The 25447-nt window shown below is 34.0% G+C and overlaps 2 protein-coding genes and 1 non-coding gene across 4 annotated transcripts in view; 2 read left to right on the plus strand and 1 right to left on the minus strand.

Annotated features, from left to right (window-relative positions):
- LOC127838080 (mucin-2-like) overlaps window positions 1-15644 on the plus strand; it is a 31224-nt gene extending 15580 nt beyond the window's left edge. For both annotated transcript variants that reach the window (XM_052365647.1, XM_052365646.1), the window contains exon 10: window positions 15040-15644. In XM_052365647.1, the coding sequence (XP_052221607.1) occupies window positions 15040-15229 (190 nt within the window). In that variant the 3' untranslated portion in view covers window positions 15230-15644. The remainder of the gene's footprint in view (window positions 1-15039) is intronic.
- Trnaf-aaa (transfer RNA phenylalanine (anticodon AAA)) lies at window positions 5192-5281 on the minus strand. Its single transcript is given in 2 exon segments — window positions 5192-5227; window positions 5245-5281. It is a non-coding gene; the product is annotated as a tRNA-Phe (tRNA).
- A 5413-nt stretch (window positions 15645-21057) lies between the features above and the next one.
- LOC127838774 (uncharacterized) lies at window positions 21058-24488 on the plus strand. The gene has a single exon (XM_052366763.1). The coding sequence runs from the start codon at window positions 22375-22377 to the stop codon at window positions 23308-23310; it is 936 nt and encodes a 311-aa protein (XP_052222723.1). The 5' UTR covers window positions 21058-22374; the 3' UTR covers window positions 23311-24488.
- Window positions 24489-25447: the final 959 nt, after the last annotated feature.

The following is a 25447-nucleotide window of genomic DNA, read 5'->3' on the forward strand; positions in this document are numbered from 1 at the left end:
CGTAGCTATGCTATATTATACATACATGTTAGAAAGTGATTATACAGTAAAATGAAGTGTACACAAAATATTAAATAAAACATAATAGTGGTTGGAAACGATCGTATAATTAAACAATATTATTGTGAGGATGGCAATCAATTATTATAATATTTAAAATTATGGGACAAAATGGAGAGTGGATTATCTTTCACATACCATGTGGATGATTATGCTAATAATAATAACGATAGATAGATGGATGGATGGATGGACAGACGGACGGACGGTTTGAGTGAGGGAGGGAGAGACGGAGGGACGGAGGGATTTGGGTGGGTGGGTGGGTGGGTCGGTAGGTGGGTGTTTTGGTGGATGGATGGATAGATTGATGGATGGATGATGGATGGATGGATGGATGGATGGATGGATGGATGGATGGATGGATGGATGGATGCATGAATGCATGGATGGATGCATGGATGCATGGATGCATGGATGCATGGATGGATGGATGGATGGATGGATGGATGGATGGATGGATGGATGGATGGATGGATGGATGGATGGATGGATGGATGGATGGATGGATGGATGCATGCATGCATGCATGGATGGATGGATGCATGGATGGATGCATGCATGGATGCATGCATGGATGGATGGATGGATGGATGGATGGATGGATGGATGGATGGATGGATGGATGGATGGATGGATGGATGGTGAATTTGTTTGCATAGATTAACTAGAGCAACAAGTGTAGCAATCGGATGTACATTTCACATCTGTATAAGAATAGATACAAGATAAGTATTGATGCAAAGCATCAAAGGGCGTCGGGAATTTCACATAGGCGCTCGATGTCAATGTTTATATTTATTATTATTTTTTTTATTTATTATTATTTTGTTTTTAGTTACCCGTTATAATGCATACACATACTAAATCAATACAAATCTTCCGACAAAACGTCTGCTTAAAAAAAAGTTCGACTATGTACATAGAAATTGACAAGGTAAATCACTCGCCATTTTCTGAAGCAACGGAAGTGCATCATTATGCATAATTAAATCGCTGTCACCCCGCTCGCTTATTGAAATGCGCGCGCAGGCCGGGAACCTCGCTCATTATACAATAACAGCAACTAAGCGCCGGATTTGATTTTTGACTAGCTGATTTTTTATCTGGAAATCACCATGCAGACGAAATCAAGTTAAACAATTGGTAAGGAATGATTCATGTGTATGCAATATACAATATATTTTGTTGATTGCCCCATTAATTAAGTGAAACAATAGTTACAAGGATTTATCGAATCGTCTGTGGATGTTTCTGTTGAAACTGAAAGTAGGTAGAGACAGAGCGAGGTTCCCGGCCTGCAAGCGCATTTCAATAAGGGAGCGGGGTGACAGCGATTTAATTATGCATAATGATGCACTTCCGTTGCTTCAGAAAATGGCGAGTGATTTACTTTGTCAATTTCTATTTATCCCATTTTCACAGCGACATTGACGGTATAACACGTTGTGGGATATACTTGCTTGTATTCAACACTGTGGAATATACCTGTCGCGTGCACGGACTACTTTTTAAATGACGTCATGCGATATGCGCTAAAATTAGGTCGATATTGTTTGGTTCATTGATCGAATTTTAAGGTCACCCATTAGAAGAAAATGTGCACATTTTGCAGAAAAACATATATCTGACATATTCACCAAAAGAAATGTTGAAATAAAATATGAAATTACACGATTTTTGTTTTGTTATTTTTTTATTTATAACAAAGTCGACAAAACTTAAGCTTCAAAATTATACGACCTTCAACCTTTAAAACTAGTCATATGACATAATTTTTCGCCATCCGTATAATGAATCAGCTGATTGATGGCGTCATAAAATGGCATACTTGTTGCGTCATTTTCCTCATTTTTTTGACGATTTATTATAAACGCGACTTATTTCACATTTTTTCTACATGTACTGTATGTCGACATATCTGAATTGTCAATTGATCACATTTTCCTTATTTCGTGTAATGTGCATTGCTTATAACCAAAGCATATACTTTTGACATTTAACTTAAATATTAAGAATGTACAACAAGCCATACACATATCGCACAGTTCATGAATAATCTGCTATGTTTGCTTTCCTATTTAATTCACGTTAGGCATAGAGCTGTGTAAAGTATAAGATGGTAAAAATAGCACCACACTGGAATTGGGAACGTCCCATTTTGTACACGGGTATTTTCTACTTATTTATCTGTTGTGTACTGGAATGTTTTCCATTCTTTGTGTATTTATATATTAAATTATTTTCTCGTACAATAAGGGCATTTACCATAGATAAATAAAACATTGTGCAAGTTTAAACATAATTATGTTTGTATGCAGAAATCTGCAAATGCAACCGAGTTTACCAACGGCTATTATTAGATAAACTGCTCCGGTTCATTTGAACAGCAGTAATGTAGAGTACATGACGTAGCGTGTGACGAAGAAGAAAGTTTATCGCGTTCATAAACTCATTTGAATAAAGTGATAGAATGGCATAAGGGTCTTTATTTAACTATGCTAAAATAATTATTAAAGACCCTAGATGCAAAATCGTCAATTATTGAGTTAAATGGATTATTAGATGGATTTTAAAGGATAATTAAAGGTAAGATACTAGTTCTTACGTGTTTTGATTTTTGTTTGTACTTTTGTCGTTCCCTGTTCTCGGGGAAATGATTTTAACATGGGCGCCATTGATGCATCGGATCACACACGGCATACCCATAACATTTTATAAAAAACACGTTCTGCGCGTCCTTAAATTCGTCCGAAGTCGGAAAACGTATTGCCCTGTATATTTTGTCAAATAAAGTGTCAGTCGCTGCAATTGTCTGTTTACTCGTCAAAATTGTCAAGGTCTTCGATAGCTAAAGAAACTTCAGCGTACAGTTTATTTAGTATTGAAAGACCTGTACAAAGTCGCGCCAGTCAAAAATCATAAAAAGCGACATAAAGTTATGGTAGCCAGAACTAGGTCGTCGATGGTGTACATGTATGTTGACATCGACAGCATTTTGTCAGGAGCAATCGCCGCCATATTGGATTTGATCATTTTCTTTCGAAAATAAAATGAATTATAGTAAAGTAAAATCTTCTTTTCGCGGTCGTAATGTGTTAAAATTCGCATACTGCGTAAAATTGAATGTAGGCATATGGTGATATTTTTTACTTGTTTTACAGTTTGTGTGTGAATTGTTTAAAGACTATTTTGCGTACCAGAACAAATACATGTATATCACTACGCATGGTTACATTTGTTAGATTTTAAGCGCTTTTATGACTGAATTAAAATTATTGTTAAGGTTATTAGATCTATTTATGTTAAATGTCACGTTGAAAAAATCAAATGGGATAAATAGAATACTAGGATTAGCGTTGAATACAGAGAAGTTTATGTTGCTCGGCTCGAACACCGAAAGCGCTCGCCAAGGCTCGCGCTTCCGGCGTTCTAAGCCTCGCAACATAAACTTCTCTGTATTCAACGCTAACCTAGTATTCTCTATGTACATAGTCGAACTTTTTTTAAGCAGACGTTTAGTCGGAAGATTTGTATTGATTTAGTATGTGTATGCGTCATAACGGGTAACTAAAAACAAAATAATAATAATAAAATAATAATAATAAATATAAACATTGACATCGAGCGCCTATGGAATTTCAGTGTAAAAGGCACTCAACGAAGTTACATGGAACAATTTTTTTTCTACTGTGAATATAAATATATTTGCCGATTATTTTAAACAAAATAGAAAAAGATACTGGTATAACCATTATCTATGATTTTGTGTTATAACCCCCAAATAACCATTATTTATGATGTTGTGTTATAACCCCCAAATAACCATTATCTATGATTTTGTGTTGTAACTCCCAAATATTTCATAGTTCATTTTATTTACATTGGTTTCCTTTTTTTACTGGTATCCGTGTGCAGTTTTATTAATGGAACAGAACTGTGTAGGTTTTAAAATATCTGCTTCATCTTGTAAGCGTAATTTCATATTGTTCTCAACTTCAAGGGGAGATGATTCTGAACTTATTCTTACGTTGCTCATTTACGATAGGGGTTGAGTACTCATTGATATGAAAACACTGTAAAAGTTTGAACAAAAATGAATGAAAACTGTAAATTGTATAAAGAAGCTGCATTTCACAATACTTTGAAATTCAGTAAAAGATCATAATAGATTTATTGCTCCGATATTCATCATTTTTAATGGGGTTCGAGTAATACTGATATAAAAACACTTAACAAGTTTGGAAAGATTCAGGCGAAAGTTGTGAAATCTTTTAAACAAGTGGAAATTGTTAATTTTGTCAAATTTAATAGAAAAAAATTCTGGACTTATTGTCCCGATGTTTCTCATTTTAAATGAGGTAAAAATGCTCATTGATATGAAGACACTGTAAGTTTGGAAAGAATCTGATGAAAAGTGTTGACATAATCACCTAACCAAGCAGTTTTTCACTTTTATTTTCAAATTCAAAGAGACATAATTCTGGACTTATGGTCCGATATTGCTCATATAGAGTTTGGGTTGGGTCCTCATTGATAAAAAACCCTGTGAAAGTTTGGGAACAATCGGATGAAAATTTTGGACTATGAACAAGGATTTCAAAATTTCTCAAATTCCAAGGAAGATAACTATGGACGTAATGGTCGGACAATGCTATAGGGCCCATACCACCTGGATAGAAAACGTGTCGCGCTTCGCGCTCTATATGTGGTTCTTAAAAAAAACTCCGAGGAGTGCTTGACTCTAGGAAAACGGGTTGCTGGGACACAGCTCCTTCTTGATAAGCGGCTGCTTCCTTTATCGCAGCTCATTGTTACGATCAATAATTCGTGTCGCGCTTCGCGCTCTATATGTGGTAGGGATAGGCCTATGATAGACAACCATAAAAATACATGGATAATAGATGTGTTGTTTGCATTTATTTGTTAATATAAAAACACGTGTATTTTTTAAAAAGATATTTAAGTGATGTAAGAAATTTTAATTAACGTTGTCACCACGTTGCATCCATTAATGTTAATAAAAATGTCAAATTGTAGTCAAATGGATTTTAAAATGTCTACATAAAATAAAGCTTTATTATATTTATTAACCTGACTGAAAAAATTGTCAGCCGCCGAACAGTCCCGTTCGTGCCGGAACCCGGGATTGAACCGGGGGCCTTTAGATGACTGTTGCGTAAACGTTTTTAGTCTAACGCTCTCCCAACTGAGCTATTCCGGCTGACATTCACTTTTATTACCTGATGCCTTATATAAATGATAATTAATTATTTTTTGCTATTTTCTCGTCGAAAAAGAAATTTGCAATGTTTTAAACTGTTACCGGTGAACATCGAACTGTTGACCGGTCAACAGTTTGGACTGTTGCCCGCTGGAATAATGACGTCATTTCGTCAAAAAAATGACGTCATTTTACAGTTAAACCGTCAACATTATTTATTTTATCGATTACTGTTGTGTGTAAATAAAAATTTAGTTTGCTGTTATTTCTATGTTGGAAATTTTATCAGGTAATAAAACACTTATTTCATGGATGCTTGGTGAACAGTCTAAATTGTTGTCCCTCGGTATCAGGGCTGACATTTGGAACTGTTGCCCTCGGCCTTTCGGCCTCGGGCAACAGTACCAAAGTCATCCCTGATACCTTGGGAAACAGTTTTGACTGTTCACCGCGCATCCATGAAATAAGTGTATAATGTACTGCTATTTGGTGAAGTTGTGTATAGCGATCGTTATTATATGTCTATTTATAAACTAATACATTGTACGTTTTCGTACCACTACGCCTTCCAATAAACTTGCTTGCGCGATAGGTCGTCAAATATCGTACTGCATTGATTCTCCACTAAATAAGCAAATTAGAAAAACAACAAAATAAATATATTTTGATTATGTTTTGTTTTTATACAAAATATCATTTGTTTGTATACATAACCAGAAAGTTTCGCGTATTTACCCAGTCCCTGTGATCTTTCCCCTGTGATCAGTTGTGGATCAGTTATTAATTAAAACAATTAGCTTTGCATTATTGGCAATAAATGTTGTAATAAATGTAATAGGCACAAATGCAGTACTTTTTTACACTAATTTACACAAAAAATCACCACTATGCAAGATATTCTTAAAACAAAAATATATACATTGATCCAAAAATAACTTCTCCTCCCATAAGCGAAAAAAAGCATTACATACACGCCAATAATTGATTCCTTATATGAATATAATTGTAGAAGATGGTTAATATTGTAAAGACGATATGGATCATTATGCTGATAATATATATATAACACATATTTATTAAATGTGGAAACACAAGCAGACATTTATATTTCACCTCAGTGTTAGTGCAGGTACTGGTACATCATTATGAGGATTATATAATTAAAAACAATCAAATAAACAAACAAACAACCAAGCCCACGGAACATAACATTTCAGCTGGTATTCTGAACAACATTTAATATGAACTTTCTAATTAACAGAGATTCTTTCACAAAAACAGATCACTTAATAAGAACTTCTTGATAACAAGTGCACATCAGGCTTTAGAATGTATACACTGATGGCCGTTTGGAGATAATTAGATTGATGTGTTTTTTTCTGATATCTGTTTAACATGGGCAGATTAAAAATAAAATTGTATTTGAAGTATTTTTCATATTCAAATGATATTTTAAATTCATTGTAAAAATTATTTCTGGACGTTCAAGTGTGTGTAACCAATATGGTTTAAAACAATCTCTGGCTCTGCCATTTAAATTCAGAGAAAAATGCGCTTTTATCAAGATACTGGGAATTTTCTAACACGTACGCAAACCAATATTTAAATATTCTTATGTATCTTTGAATATATTGTGGATATCTGCAAAATTCGCCGTATACTGCAGCAGAACACGCATAACTTCTTACTCTTTGTAATCGCTAACCAAATTTAAGGTTTATTCCTTCAAATTCTTTAGATTTTGTATAACCACAAACTTCGCACGAATGATTATGTATTGGCGATACAAAGGCATCAAAAAGTTGACAAAATGATGATGGTTAAAGATCAATGTTGTTGCATTTACAGAATAGAACATTTAAGAATATTATTGCCTTTAAGATGTTCAATGTTTTTACCCAAGCTCACAATGTAATTAAAAACAATACATAGATAATTTAAATCATCAACTACGTCTATTGGTTGGCTATTATAGGTATGTTTTCATTTGCTAAACACGCCCTGCGTTTTCGAAGAACATTTTTTTTTTTGAAAAGGAATACGAAAACAAAAGATCTTAGTGCATCTGAGTTTCTTCTGGAGTTTTACCTATAGTAGCCATATCATCAGCGAATGATACACAATAAAAGTTAAATCATCGATAGTTAAGGCTGCATTAAAATTACACTGAAAATAAAGCCCTACATGTTCAACATATAATGAAAAAAAAGAAGTGGCATCATCCCCCTTGTTGTAAACCAACAGCGTTATTAAAATATTCGGAATAAGAAGAGCATACCTTGACACAAGATTTTACTTTTTGGGAACATGTCTTAAACAATTCCTAGCAGTTTTACATCAATACCATTTTTAAACATTTTTTTAAACAACGTGCATTTCTATAAATGAAATAAAAAATATTTAATTATGTCCACGTATATGACGTAGAGCCTCTTATTTCATTGAGGTATTTCTGAACAAGAGAATTAAAATAAAAAGTGGATCACTGTGGGACGCCATTTACGAAATCATTTCGCATTCGAAATACTGTTATTTTCCGGACAGAACTTCTCTACGCATTTATTTAAGACTGTAGTATATAGGTTGGACCAGCATCTTACAAGTGTAATACCAAGGTAAGTATTAACCTCTTTGCCTTTTTATGTAGTGGTATAATCAAGCCTTCCGACCAATTTTCTGGGTAGTACCCTGAATTAAAAATCCCGTTACACATATAACAAAATGACTAGCAAGCATTCCATGAAATACTCATTTAATTGCAGGTCATTGCCTGGAGCTGTATTACCATTGAGTGATTCAACCGCACTAAGGATTTCACTTACGATGATAGGCTGGCCGAGTTCAATATTACAACCAGATTATTTAAATCATGATGTCTACACACATATTCTGCTCCTTCATTGTAGCAGTTAGATAAATTATTACTTAAATTAGCAAATCAATCTTTAAATGAATCAATAGAAATATCAGCATAATCGGATTGTTGTTAACTTTTAAAGTATATCCAAGATTCTTCGGGTTTACATCGTTTCAGATGTTCAATATCTTTCATTATTTTCCTATAACTTGTGTTGTTTTTTTTTACATTTCCTTACGATGTTATTTTATAAGAGGCTTTACGTTCCATTTAAACTACCCTATTTGCGTTATTTTGATCAAAATAAAATACAAGGGGAGGATCTACTAAAGTTACTGGTCTGGCGTAAGTGAGGAAAATAGTTACTGTTATTTACAATAGCCGTCAACGACTGATTTTTCGATGTTTCCGTGCGAACTTGTGAACGGTTTGTACATTAACCATACATATTCAACATAATCCTTACGCACAGGAGTATCTACTGATACATTTAACATCGCTAATCCTGTAGATGCATTATAAATATTAAAAAAAGTTATTTAAGACTTTACAGGCAAGTGCGGAATTGCTTACGATTGACACGGTTTATTGTATGTGCATTTGAAATCATATATAAGGTTTTCTCAGCAGTTTTCGAAAGGAACTCAAGAACCATCATAGCTTACCTTGTTTGAACACCAGGATGCTTCTGACAGACAATCGCAATATATTCATCAAAATTCGAAAATTAACCCCAATTTTCATAACCGGTCAGCACAGTAACCCCACTTTCCGGAACTGGTAAATGACGAGCATAAAGCAAATTTCATGTTACAAATTAGCCCGATTTGCAAATTCATAAATTACCAGACAAAACCATGTGAATATTGCTCTAGTTGTTTATGAAGTTGATACTGAATTACTAGTGTACTTGCAATCTCTGTATGCTTAGTATAATGTAATGTAATTATGAATGTAGTGTTTATTAAAGGGGCCTTTTCACAGATTTTGGCATGTATTGAAGTTTGTCATTAAATGCTTTATATTGATAAATGTAAACATTGGATCCCAAATGCTCCAATAAAAAACAAGACTCAATTAAAAAAAAAAGGAAAAAAAGTTACCGGTACCCTCCATTGGGTTCGAACCACTGACCACTGGTGTCCTGGACTAGAAGTCTACCGCGTTGACCACTCGGCCATCCATGATCATACAATGAGTGATGCATTTTAAACTTTATATAAGCAATCCTCGTAGTATCACAAAATATAACGACAACAACAGAACTCTCCAAATTATTCAATCGTTACGCGTTGCAACGCTTTATAATTTTCAGGTTTTTAATCGCCAAAAGATGCATATAATGGATATTTTCGAGCATGACAAATGTTTAATATTACTGTTTGCTTACAAATATCATAACTAAAACGAAAACTTTTTTTTAATTTTGTAAATTTACCCAAACGTGAAAAGGCCCCTTTAAGATATACTAAAGAAACACATATGGACAGGATATTGGAGACTTAGGAAACTGTAATGGACCACAAACACGCATTATTGGGTTTAAATTGTGATTTGTTATGAAACCACTGCTTTATTAACATGCATAATCAGATTGCATATATATGCATATAATCAATATCAGTAATAACACAAAAACAAAACCCATAAATATACACTAATATTAATACACACACTTTGTTTTGATTATGAAAAAATAAATATTAAACTTGCTGCATAAGAACCAGGTCAGTGTATTTCGATGGAATTCAAGTTCTTACACAGCCTCGCTCCTTAAAATCGGAACAAATCTTTCGACTAATACTTGTCAAGTCTGAAAACAAAACTACTGAATAATAATACACTTTTAACTTAAATGCTTGTACTTTAATGATTTTTATTAAACAAAAGTTGTATGCAAGTAACAAGGCAAATGTATTAATACTGATAATTAAAAAACCAAATAACTAAATTGGGAGATAACATTACATTTAATCATAACATATGTTTGTTAAAAAGACAATAAATATAACTTCAACAGTGTGTTTTATTAAATACGTATGTTCACTTTACATAAATTAGTTGAAAATAAACAATTAATTCTGTATTTATTCATGTAATATTTGGTTAAATTGCTATATAATCAGTACTGACTGAAACACATGTTCTAGAATCTTATCATAATGTGTTCAGATTAATTGCTAGATGAAATTTAGTACACAGCTGCCTTGGGCATTTTTCACTTGCATGCACATCTTGGTGAACAGGACGATCATCATCATGCTAATCTACCATGACAGTTAGGTATATTAGAAGGATGCCAATATGGAATCTGAAACAAAACACATGTGCATAAATTGAAATTTTAAAAAACTAATGAAATGTGTAACATGTAAATACCAAGTTTGCTGTATGCTAGGTATTTACCAGTTACGGAAAGTGGGGTTACTATGCTCACCGGTTATGAAAATGGGGATTTATTTTTCGAATTTTGATGCATACCGGTATATTTTATGTTCACCTTTCCACGAAAACTGCTGAGAAAACCTCATATATGACCTAAACATGCACATACAATGAACCGTGTCAATAGTAAACAATCATGCACTTGCCCATAAAGTCTTCAATAACGTTTTCAATATTGATAAGGCATCTACAAGATTAACACCGTTGTGGAAAAAATATCAGTTGATCATCCTGCGCGTAAAGATGACGTCGAATAAGTATGGTTAATGTAAAAACCTGCCGAAAGTTCGCACGAGAACATTGAAAAATCAGCCGTTTGCCGCCATTTTGAACACCAGTTACTATTTTTCTCACTTACGCCAAACCAGTGACTTGCGTACGATCCAACACCTGTAAATTGGCTTAGTGCTTGACAGTACAATACTCGCGCAGAGTTACAGTAAACCAATCTGCATTTTTAAAACAGTTTTTGTTGAGAATAAAAGGCTTATCGTTAACAAAATAGCACATAGAAAAATAGATAAGCCACGTATTTAATAATTTCAGAAAAATATTTGACCGTTTTATTAATAGATTCCATACAACATATATCAATACTTTGGGTAATAATGTTGAAACGCGGTAAGCACACCATTATACCCGAACGGAAACGCTCCGCGTTTTCATCGTTTCATTTATGTTTAATTTTGTACTGTGTGTAAGCGTTATGATCCGGCTTTGGTCATAATAATGAAAAACGTAACGGTGCGTGGTTACTCAATTCATTAAATGGTTCAGTAATAAAGCCGTTGATTAGTGAAAATTGACGTTCATTTATAAATAAATAATCGATAACCAAACAAATTTTCTTCGAACAAAACGTTTACTTACAAGTAATAAAATACGCCAATTTACAAAACGTAGAGACGGAGATTTGCAAAGATCTATTAATTTAATGCATGTGACAGAAGTTGATATAGATGTTGTAGGGCTACCTTTGAAGAAGTACATTTTATGGTTTTCTAGAAGTTATCGATTTGGTGGTTCAGGAAGCATGGGTAGTGGTTGTGAAAATAAAAAGGCATTTTTTTACATTGGTAGTGGTGTTTATGTTAATAACAAATGGTATGACATGCAACATATAAGAAAGAACTTCCGGCTACGTTTAAGTTGATTGTTGCGAGCCTTCGCGTAGATTTCCAGTACATAAAACATAATAGTGATTTCTTCATGATATCAATGCTTTGCCTGCACACAGGGAATAACAAATCGAATGTCACTAACTGAAAAATGCCCTATAGTTAACCCATTTATGCCTACTGGACTCTCCCATCCTTCTAAATTGGATCAATTTATTTCCAAAATTAGGGATGTCTAGTAAATCTATTTCTATATTTAGAATATTTCTTACAGAAATCTAAGCAAACAGCGCAGACCCTAATGAGACGCTGCATCATGCGGCGTCTCATCTGGGTCTACGCTGTTTGCCAAGGCCTTTTTTCTAGACGCTAGGCATCCATGGGTTAAGCAAGATTTTCTAAAATGGGACTTCATATCGTAAGTTTAAATATTCAACACTTTTTGCCAAAACTTGATGAAATTAAGTACGTTTTGTTGTCTCAAAAATGTAATGTGGATGTTATTGGTTTTTGTGAAACATTTTTAAACAAAAATTTGTCTGATGTAAACTTAAATATTCCGAATTTTACATACATTCGTAAAGATAGAAGTAAAAAAAGGGGTATCTTGCTTTATATAGGTAACCATGCACCATTCAAACATAGACCAGACTTAGAGCCTGATGAGATTGAATCTGTATGTATTGAGATATGCTTTAAAAACACAATTTTTTTTCTATTAAATGTTATCTATCGTCCACCTAATGAGACGCAGAAATGGATAGACAAATTTGATGCATTACTTGATAAGTTTGAGGGTTTAAACATTGAGTATCACATATTAGGTGATTTCAATTTTAAATACATTGCTGACAGCAAGTCCTATGAATGCAAAATGTGGTCAAAAACTGTATTAAAGCATGGCCTCGTGCAACTGGTAAACATACCAACCAGAGTCACAGATAAATCGTCTTCAATAATTGATCATATATATACTAAACGAACAGACAGAGTAAGTACTACTTATGTCCCACAAATATCTATAAGCGACTACTATCCGGTATGCATGACAAGGAAAATTAGCTATAAAATCTCGAAACAAGGCACTCACTCTAATATTAGATATAGATGCTTTAAAAAGTTTGTAATATCTGATTTCCAATTTGATATATCGAGTTCGCAACTAAATTTAATTGAAACTGTTCACGATCCAAATATGTCCCTTCAATCTTTATATAGAATTTTGAATAGCGTTTTAAAAAAGCACGCCCCTTACAAGCAAAAGAGAATAAAAAGCACACATATGCCAAAATGGATAAACCAAGAAGTTATTAAAAGTATGCGCGATAGAGATCATTTCCGCAACACTAAAGACTGGGGCAATTATAAACTGTTACGAAATAAAACTACGGCATTAATTCGCAAGAGCAAGAAAGAATATTACAACAATGCTGTTAAAAATGGTACTAGTACGGCACATATTTGGAAAAATTTGAAAATTATATCTAATAATGACAATGATCAAAACTGCGGAGTGAATTTGCCAAATAAATTTTAGTGAACGGTGTGTATGTTGAGGGCAAAAGTAGGATCCTAATTGCCTTAAATGAGCATTTTACAAACATATCAAACATTGTTGATAAGCTGAAATTTCACGAAGAAAACTTTTTTTATTTAAAGCTATATCTCGACAAATCCTTAAAACAGCATGAATTTTCTATAAATTACATTGCCCCTCTCGAAATAAGTAAAATAATTGGCAATTTAAATGTTAACAAGGCTACGGGAATCGACGGGATCGGTGCAAATATTATAAAATACTGTGGTGAGCATATTATTTTACCAATAACCTCGATAAAAAATAATAGTATTCATACAGGAATTTTCCCCGATTTGTTAAAAGAAGCTTATGTTCTACCAATATATAAAGGCTCAGACAGAGAGGACTGTTATAACTATCGTCCGATTTCAATTTTGCCAACTATATCCAAGATATTCGAAAGACATCTATCAAATGAATTAAAAGAATTATTTCGTGTAACAAATGTGTTAAATAAACATCAGTGAGGGTTTAGAGAAAATCATTCTAGCCAAACAGCACTGATTCGACTCATTGATGAGTGGCTAAAAGATGTAGATAATGGTAATTGTATTGGTTCTGTTTTTATTGACTTGAAAAAAGCTTTTGATTTAGTAGATCATTGATTTCTGTTGTACAAACTAAAACTTCACATCTTTTCAGATGGTACCTTGTCCCTTTTTCGGTCTTATCTTAGTCAAAGACAACAATGCGTTAAACTAGGGACTAGTTTTTCTACCCATCTTACTATTAAGAGTGGTGTCCCTCAAGGTTCTATTTTGGGCCCTCTCTTGTTTCTAATTTATATAAATGATATAGGGTTATTACTAAACCAATCAGACATAGACTTGTACGCTGATGACTCGACACTACATGCTACAGGGGCCAATCCTTCCGAAATTCAGACTAACTTACAAAGTGATTTTTATTCCATACAAAAATGGTGCACCCTCAATAACATGATGATAAACCCAATAAATCAAAATGCATGCTTATTTGCTCAAAACAAAAAAATAAGAATATCAACCTCAATCTAAAAATAGATAATAATTCTATTTAGAATGTCACTAGCCATAATATTTTAGGACTTTATATCGACAAACATCTGCAATGGAAAGTACACATTGATAAAACATGCTCTAAAATATGCAGCAAAATATCTCTGCTAAAAAAGATATCAAATTATCTCACTTTTGATATGAAGAAATTATTTCATAAGCCATATATTCTAACCAATTTCGATTATTGTTGTACGATCTGGGGCAACGCTAATAAAACCAATTTAACAAAAGTGAATGTTTTACAAAAACGCGCAGCGAAAGTCATTCTACAAAAGCCAAAAAAACACCATCCAAAGATTTGTTATAGGTGTAAGAAATATTGTTTGAATGTTTTACTTGTTATAGACCTATGTGTGTATGTTATTTTAAGAAGACCACATTGTAAAAAAGTATTGATTCATCTGCATAATATGTATAATGTGTCATTGTCTTAATGTGTAACCTTCTGTAAATAAAGCTTTTATTATTATATAGGTATAAGAAAATATTGTTTTAATGTTTTACTTGTTATAGACCTATGTGTGTATGTTATTTTAAGAAGGCCACATTGTAAAAAAGTATTGATTCATCTGCATAATATGTATAATGTGTCATTGTCTTAAAGTGTAACCTTCTGTAAATAAAGCTTTTATTATTATTATTTTTATTATTATAAGATGATTTTTAAGATAGAATAGCACTGCACATATGAATTCATCAGTATATTGTAACCTATTTAGGTGCGGTAACATCGACACGTGCTACCGGGACTGGTACGTGGGCACGTCGGACAACGACAAGTGTCAGGAGTTCTCTCAACTGAGAGCCTACACGGTGGAGTTCGACTGCACTTTCTGCTGCGTCACCAACAAGTGCAACCTTCTCCTCAAGCCGCCCGATGACACGCTCTATCAGGACAAGAGGAACTAATGAGCCGTGTTATACATCAACCTCGTTCTGGGAAAAAAGGACTTAACGCAATGGCGTGAAATGTCGTCCCAGATTAGCCGGTACAGGCTTATCAAGGACGTAACTTTCCGCTGTCATGGATTTTTTTTCTTTTAAAGAAATACTCTTCTAAACGACAATACAGTTGAAAGTGTCGTCCCTGATTAGCCTGTGCAAACTTCACAGTCTAATATGGGACGACACTTTACGCACTTGCATTTAGCCCCGTTTTCCTAGGACGGAAAATAACGGTGAATTATTTCCCTAATAATTTCAAATTTTCATAACTAAGCATTAAATAAAACTCTACAAAGAGAGAAAATAACAAAAGGGACATAACCTGTCCATGCCTTAACTATACGCCTACGTGATAATTATGAAAATTATATTGACTGAACACACGATTTGACTTGTTGGAACATATGACGAACAATTCTTAATAGCTTTCCCTGAAATCCATATCTTTACATTTTCATCCGTAAAGCAGTTCTTTATATTCAATCAAAACATTTAACATATCAGTAAAAATAACATAAATAAGCGTTTGTTCTCGTATACCAGGAATAGAGAAAACATAATTATTGCATCAGTAGTACATCTTCCTTTTTGTTAATGTGTTGAAATGTGTGTAAAAGATGTTACTAATACAACGTTATGTTGACTTATTTAATCTAGGGCGTGTTACTAACTGTTTTTTACTGTTAGCATTTGTAATAGCGTCAGTGCGCAGTCGAAATATCTTGTTCCAAAATCAGCAATTACTAAAAATGATAAATCGTTATAGCTGCACTATTTAATAATGCGTTCATATACCAATTGTGATCTAGTTTGAATAACGATGTTCAGTTATTTAAACGCGGCCGTTTGAATTCTCAATATGAAAACCAAGTTGTGCGTCACTGACCATAAAATTAATAAAAATAATTGATTTTATTGTACAAATACGCACTTGACTTTTTATCCTACAACTTCAGAGACGGTAATAAACATTAGATAAAAAATAAACGATCCGATTAAAGAATACAAATAATTATAGTTGTAATCAATCAAAATTAATGAAATATCGCGTAATTGGTTTCGCAATTAACACTCTTATTGGTAGAGTACGAAATGTCGATGAAGGCATGCACAGGTTTCGCATAGAACATATAGGCGCTGCGTTGTTCCTGAAGTTATTAAACCAGTGAGTACTTTTCCAAGATAATACAATTTCGTGAGGAACCTACATTTAATCTCCGTATATGATTTCGTGACTGTAGTTGTAATGCGCTGGGAAAGAAATTGAACATCTAACCAAGCATACATAATTGATAGGACCAGATAGGACTCTGTTAGCGAAGGAGTGTTGGCAAACTGATGTCATTATTTTAGATCAAATGGATATGTGAGGCCAGATTGTTACTTTTGCGATACTTGTTGCATTCTTAACTACGGTCGAATACATGAAAACAACTAGGACACGTAATCAGTGGACACTTCTAAACATCGGAACGTACATATTGTCATGGAGCAAAGTATATTTGCAAAGGATATCATTATACTGATATAACAAGTAAGTTTGTATATGTTCGTAGTTTGACGTATTGTATTAACGTAATATTAACCCATTTATGACTAACGTCTAGAAAAAGGCCTTGGCAAACAATAATATTCACCGCGCGGGGATCAGTATGAAAATCCGTTTTGATCATTTCGGTAATCAAAATTTTGACAGAGCGATTGTTTTTTTTATGATTATTGCCAACAAGACGACAATTCTCAACATCTTGTAGTAAGGTGGAAGAATATTTTTTCTGTATTTTGTCTCCATTATAAACTTAAATTTATCATGGCAAATAGTCGAGTTTGTTCCTTCATCTCAAAAAGCTGTTCAAACAAAATAACCGTCCATTAATGAAAGAAGAAACACGTTATTTATCAACATTTTAATAGGTAACAAGGCAAAAAAGGTCTTTGAACTTCGAAAAGCAAATAACTATATTTGATTTATTTTTCGGTTAAACGCCAAACTATATTAAAGACCATTGCCAATTAATCATTGCCGATATTGGATTATAGATTATAAGTTTCCCAACTAGTTCCCATACAAGTTTGCTGGACTTAAGTTAAACTCTTTGTTTTCTGTGAACCATTCAATGATCCGATAAGACTTTAATAAAAATCCGAGTAATAGTAAGCCCACTTCACCTGAGGATGTAACCTCGTATAACAGATGTACTTACACCTTTATTGTAAAAAATCAAATATTTCCTGTAGCCTTTTAAAAGAGAAATAATCACAGATTGACCAATTGCCCTAATTGAGAAATTTGAAGGGACCATTATGTTGTTATTTCATTATTTGACAATCAAATAAATGTCGAACGTATTCAGGTTCCAAAAAAAGCAAAAATTTGTACATATTTAGTTTGCTCACCGGACCGCTCGGAGCAGTGGCGGGTACACGCGGGTATCACCTTGGTGACTCGGGTTCAATACCCCTTTCTGTTGCATGTGAGTTTAATTGGTGGTTGCCATTCCGGAGAGATGGGATTTCCTCCGTTTACTCGAGTCTCCGCTCCAAACAAGGCCAAGCCGATTTTTTTTTTGTATTTCATGTAAAACTTCACACTTGGAACTTCGTTATTTGTCCAAATTGTACGAGTCTAGTTAATGAAGTAGGAGGTGGGACACTCTTGCTAAAGCCCCTTTAAAATGACCTATACACAGTTGCACGGTATTTTTTAACACGTTTCTAACATAATTATAGGATAACATGTGAGTTTTAACGCGTGCTTAACTAACTGAACTATGTGGTCTAAAGTAGGTTTAAACACGTGTCTCACATACATTTATCCTTTGACCAATTTGTACAAATATAGTTTGTTAGCTATGTGCAATTTTGTGAGAATAGATTTCGGGGTTTTGACGACAATCTTCTGAAGATTATCAAATAAGTCACAATGTATAAGTCAGAGTCGGGAAAATTATAAATGATATTTTTAATATAAATCATTATTCAATAATTTCATTATCAAAACGAAACAATATCAGCAAAATAAAAGTATTGCAATCCATAGCTATAATGACTCTTGCTTGTGACTTGCTTACTTGTTGTGTTTAGTGTTACAAGTTTGTCATGAAACCATTTTTTATATCGCGAAATATGCACACCACTGGAATACGTATTTGATGTCATAGGCAACGGTGAAGTTAGATTTTTAGGGCAAAATGCTGTACTCAATAACTATTCGATATACAAGCGTAGAGATAACATTGCATTATTCATGCGACAGTTAAGATGAAAACGTTTGCAGTTTATGATTTTACGTTTTCTTGCGGAAAAATATATTGCTATTCATATATATCAAATTGCTAATTTGCCAGTTAACCAGAAATGTAACTTTTCATGCGAAAATGTAAAGAGTTGTAATACATTAAGTATAAACATCTCTATCATAATAATTTATTATAATCAATTACATATCATATAAGGCGGACATTTACACTAATAGATTATTTACATCTAGTTACACACATATTTCATCCCCAATTACAAATAATCATTATCGCATCCTCCGTATAAAGAAAATGCAATAACGAGAGATGAATCATTGTTTATCGACCAATAAACAACTTTTTGGAATGATGATGCATATGAACTCAACTTCCATAAACAGTTCATAATTTCATTCCTCCACTAACGTAGTAACAGTTATACCCGAAAATACACATGTATCAACTGTAAAGTAATTTACGTATATAATACATAAGGTAGGACGTCTTAAAATACAAATGTAACATCTGTTAATTAATGCTCGTATATAATACATACGGTCGGACGCCCTAAAATACAAATGTAACATCTGTTAATTAATACTAGTATATAATACAAAAGGTCGGACGCCCGTAAATACAATTGTGACAACTGTTAATTAATACTCGTATATAATAAATACGGTCGGACGCCCTAAAATACAAATGCAACATCTGTTAATTAATGTTCGTATATAATGCATACGGTCGGACGCCCTAAAATACAAATGTATTATCTGACAGTTATTACTCGTATATAATGCATACGGTCGGACGCCCTAATATACAAATGTAACATCTGTTAATTTATACTCGTGTATAATGCATACGGTCGGACGCCCTTAAATGCAAATGTAACATCTGTTAATACATGCTCGTATATAATACATAAGGTCGGACGCCCTAAAATACAAATGTAACATCTGTTAATTAATGCTCGTATATAAAACATAAGGTCGAACGCCCTAAAATACAAATGTAACATCTGTTAATTAATACTCGTATATAATACATAAGGTCGGACGCCCTAAAATACAAATGTAACATCTGTTAATTAATGCTCGTATATAATTCACACGGTCGGACGCCCTAAAATACAAATGTAACATCTGTTAATTAATGCTCGTATATAATACATAAGGTCGGACGCCTTAAAATACAAATGTAACATCTGTTAATTAATGCTCGTATATAATACATATGGTCGGAGGTCCTAAAATACAAATGTAACATTTGTTAATTAATGCTCGTATATAATACACACGGTCGGACGCCTTAAAATACAAATGTAACATCTGCTAATTAATGCTCGTGTATAATACATACGGTCGGACGCCCTAAAATACAAATGTAACATCTGTTAATTCATACTCGTATATAATGCATAAGGTCGGACGCCCTAAAATACAAATGTAACATCTGTTAATTAATGCTCGTATATAAAACATAAGGTCGAACGCCCTAAAATACAAATGTAACATCTGTTAATTAATACTCGTATATAATACATAAGGTCGGACGCCCTAAAATGCAAATGTGACATCTGTTAATTAATGCTCGTATATAATACACACGGTCGGACGCCCTAAAATACAAATGTAACATCTGTTAATTAATGCTCGTATATAATACATAAGGTCGGACGCCTTAAAATACAAATGTAACATCTGTTAATTAATGCTCGTATATAATACATATGATCGGACGTCCTAAAATACAAATGTAACATTTGTTAATTAATGCTCGTATATAATACACACGGTCGGACGCCCTAAAATACAAATGTAACATCTGCTAATTAATGCTCGTATATAATACATACGGTCGGACGCCCTAAAATACAAATGTAACATCTGTTAATTCATACTCGTATATAATGCATAAGGTCGGACGCCCTAAAATACAAATGTAACATCTGTTAATTAATGCTCGTATATAAAACATACGGTCGGACGCCCTAAAATACAAATGTAACATCTGCTAATTAATGCTCGTATATAATACATAAGGTCGGACGCCCTAAAATACAAATGTGACATCTGTTAATTAATGCTCGTATATAATACATACGGTTGGACGCCCTAAAATACAAATGTAACATATGTTAATTAATACTCGTATATAATGCATAAGGTCGGACGTCCTAAAATACAAATGTAACATCTGTTAATTAATACTCGTATATAATGCATACGGTCGTACGCCCTAAAATACAAATGTAACATCTGATAATTAATACTCGAATATAATGCATACGGTCGGACCCTCTAAAATACAAATGTAACATCTGTTAATTAATACTCGTATATAATGCACACGGTCGGACGCCCTAAAATACAAATGTAACATCTGTTAATTAATGCTCGTATATAATACATAAGGTCGGACGCCCTAAAATACAAATTTAACATCTGTTAATTAATGCTCGTATATAATGCATACGGTCGGACGCCTTGAAATACAAATGTAACATCTTTTAATTAATGTTCGTATATAATACATATGGTCGGACGCCCTAAAATACAAATGTAACATCTGTTAATTAATGCTCGTATATAATACATACGGTCGGACGCCCTAAAATACAAATGTAACATCTGTTAATTAATGCTCGCATATAATACATACGGTCGGACGCCCTAAAATACAAATGTAACATCTGTTAATTAATGCTCGTATACAATTGATACGGTCGGACGAACTTAATACCCATGTAACCTCTGTTAATTTAAACCCATGTCACGGACTTTCAAGTGCTATGATTCCTTTAATCTACTTTGATACAACGTTTTCATTTCAAAGGATAAAGGTTAGGTGGTATTAATTCGATATATTAAAAAGGCAACTGTGGACTGTCGAAACGACAAACTACCTATCAACCGGTTCGTAATGACATAGTAGCACTGGGTTTTCTACAATGATGTATTAAATGGATATATTGACTCGGTCGGACAGTTAAGGTATGATTTTATTGTTGTTTACTAATTTAAAGCGTTCTATAAATTTCGTATTCTGTGTCGGATCAAGGATAAAAACGACCCATTCGTACAGCAGAAATGTTTTATGAAAAATAAGTATCGTGCTTACATGTTATGTTTGTGTGCCAGTGCTATTATGTGGTCTTTCGTGACTTTAATGTCGAAAGGTAACGATTTTTCAACCAGATAATATGTTGTTTTTTTTCAAACGTAAAAGTGAAATGTTTGCTAATATATCCAGCACAATGTTAAAATAACATGGATATTGACTAAACTTATTGAGATATTTTACTTACATTCTTTGATACATATACCACTCAAAATTTGCGAAGGATCACTTTTTATTTTCACATTACTGTATCTCCAATTTTGGATTTCGTTCATCTAAATTGTTATATTGCAGGTTTTGATATTAGAATGTGTGTTTTTGATTTTATTGTATGTATTGATTTATCATTGATGCGTGACGCTGGCTGAATCTAGCTAGAGTGAACTTCAAATTACACATACTATAACAAGTGATCCTTAGCGATTTTTGAGTAGTATATATGTTTTCTGTACCTTAGATATAGTTGACCTAAGCATAAGGTTTTCAAAGGGTAAGTACGACACGTTGAATACGTGTACTTTAAGACCGCGTTTCACACATCAGCGATTGTTTACCAAATTATACAAAATAAATTGAATATGAATATTTTATGAAACGTTCGACATTTCCATCGGTTTTTATCAAACACATTTGTGTACTTAACAAGCAAGTTAATTAAAACTTGATATCATTTACTATTCTTTCTGTCAGACTTAGTCCCTGAAGACGAATTTAGACAACATCGAGTGCTGATCACTGGTTTCCGGCATGTCACTCTTTTGCGTACAGACGCATGATCTGTCATGGCAGGATCGAACCGTCAACATCGAGCTCATGATATCGCCTGCTCGCTCCCAACTGCTCTACAACAAGCACAAAGGACTCAAGACGAAGTACGAGCAGGTGGAGAGTAATCTCGAACGGGAAAAGGAGTCGTACTTACGTAGCTATAAGACGGACCAACGCTTGATGGAGCGACAGAAAGAGCAGTACTCAAAGCGGAGGAACACTATCATTCTGAGGAGGGCGGTCGCGGAAAGAAGGCGGTCGAGTTTTGGCGGAAGATCGTCGGCGCCGGCAAGGCTTGAGGCGGATTTTTTGGGCTCGTCCGAGATGAGACCAACTTTTGTAACGGAAATCAACCTGCGCGAATCGAAATCCGCCGACCCTAGAATGACCGTGCCGAGTCGTAACCCGGAACTGACGACGCTGCTTCCGCCACTTACAGCCGATACACCTGACTTTCGAAACCTTTCTCCGTGTACCATGAATACGTCGCCTTCAGCGGGAAAGCCTTTCCTTGAGAGAAAGAAATCTGTGAGATTCGAACGGCTGACTTCCGGTTGTAGACGTGGTGCGAAGATTGACGAAAACACCCAAATTGAAGAGGACAGTTCTGTGCTGCCTATAGAAGACAGAATCAAACGCTTTCTTAAGTCTCAGGGCGATTTCAATAAAAGGGTTCCCGAAAAAATCAATCTTGTTGACAGTAAAAAGCTGCAACCTATCATAAACCGGTCTTTAAACGGAACCCTCTCGGTGAACTTGGGCAAATTGGAAAACGCGTTTGATGAGTTTTGTGTGGACGAAAGTGATGAAGGACTGCACCGGATGGTCCGCTACGCGGCGAGGTTGAAAGCGAACGTGAGGAATGCCCAGAACTCCAGCATAATGCCGCGTCGAGCCAGTGTGTTTGCCATGTAGCGGGGCGTGCATGGCGTATTGCAATACAATATTACAATATTATTGCTACGTATGTGAACGGTGTTTACTTTTATGAAAGCTTTTCAGTATTAAAGTGGAAATGTAAAAGTTCTTTTTTGATAAAAAAATAGTCAAGACCATTAAAAATGACATACTTTAAACTATAATGTAATGCGAGCATTCAAAAAGAAAGCTGGAAAAAATGCAAAACTAAATAAGTAATAAAAATGTTATTATAATTAAGGTGCTGTTTACAAGATAATGGATTTGATTGTATTGCATAATGAGGCGCACAATACAATAATTAAATATTTTGTCAATTAGCAATAAGACAGTGTATTTCTATGGTGTTTATATAACTGACGTGATATTGCGCAAAGCTTTCTTGAAAATGTTAATATTTATATGATTCACCAAATTTGCTATTAAAATTTAATATTTTTCACAAAGATTTTACCTAGCGAGCGAGCGGAATAAACATTTGCGTTATGTTTTATTTATGTGCTAAAACAACATGTTGTGGTCAAATGCTAATATCTTCGTTGCATGTCGGTCATTCACCTCGGAATACACACAACTTGGTTTATTCTCCTTAGGCTTGCTTGTGTTCAATGCCTTAACCCATTTATGCCTTGATATTTGGCGTGCATGTGTATCTCATGGAGCTGCACATTTTGAATGGTGAAAGGTCATTGTCATCCTTCAAGGTCAAAGGTAAAAAAAACAAAATCCAAGGGATGTAACAAACGTTAAAGGGAGATAATTTCTATTTTATATCATTTGGCAGGTACAGATCATTTTCACAAGGAAAGTAATATTTTTTAAACGGGTATAATAAAAAAAATATTCATAGCGGCGCTATATATATATTACCCGACGTCGATCGCTAATGAAGATAAAACAGATTTAATGTTCGAGTTGAATATATACGATGGTTTGTTGAATTGTGTGTTAATGTCAAATTGTTGATATTTCCAACTTACTAAATGTTAATTATGGTAGTTTTATGTTCATTGTATATTATATTGTATACGTAGAAAAAAAACGTATCGATACTGAAACCAATTTATATATTTTCTCATAGTGTGCGTATAATGTTCACTAAAATAGTTTATGTGGACGTTGATGGTTTTGCTCACAATATGAGCCACAATCTGGGAAAACGGGGCGTAATGCATGTGCGTGAAGTATCGTCCCACATTAGCATAGGCCGTCCGCTCAGGCTAATCAGGGACGACACTTTCCGCTTTGATGGAATTTTTAGATTTAAAGAATCTCTTTTTAACGAAAATCCAGTTTAGGCGAAAAGTGTTGTCCCTGATTAGATTGAGCGCACTGCACATGCTAATCTGGGACATTACTTAACGCACATGCATTAAGCCCAATTTCCCAGAATGAGGCTCGTATGATAAGTACGTCATCAGTGTTTGTAAGTACGTTATCAGTGTTTGTAAGTACGTCATCAGTGTTTGCGTGTCCCCAAAGTTTCACCGAGTCTCTTGGAGTCCTTGTCAACAGAAATAACCAAAATAGATTTGGTCGTGTTCTGATATTTTGATCCAGTTACAAACATTAACTCACGTCTTCTGTAATTTAAACACCTGCATTCTAAATTAGCATTACTCTTATATTAGCTGACAATATAATAACTAATTTTGAAGACAAAACATTCGAGGCTGCTATGTTTACACTTTCGATTAGCAACGACTGAGCTGATATTTGACTGCAATACAACAATTTCGCATGTGTTCATATTACATTAATTAACTCGTAAAAATAGTTTGAACGTTCTAATTATTATGCTGAGCTTATCAGTGATTTTTGTAATATGCATGCATCCATGATAACAGTTATCTTTCGCATCTTTAATAATTCATTCGAAAAACTCTCGGTGCCAATTAAGAAAATGTTAAAAGTTTCAAATCCGGACATGGACGTTTATTATGAATTTTAAAGTTAGTTTTCACTCGTAATCCCTTGTATTACACTGCGTTCTGTGTAAGCAAAAAAAGCAGCTGTTAGTTAGTTCGTGCATCCCTGTCATACTCATCGCGTGTTGAGGTGCGTTTACTGTGAACACTAGTGATGTATGAGACAATTAACCATGACATAAACAAATTTAAAATAGCATAACGTC

The sequence above is a fragment of the Dreissena polymorpha genome, chromosome 7 (genome assembly GCF_020536995.1).
Source record: "Dreissena polymorpha isolate Duluth1 chromosome 7, UMN_Dpol_1.0, whole genome shotgun sequence".
Classification (NCBI taxonomy): Eukaryota; Metazoa; Mollusca; class Bivalvia; order Myida; family Dreissenidae; genus Dreissena; species Dreissena polymorpha.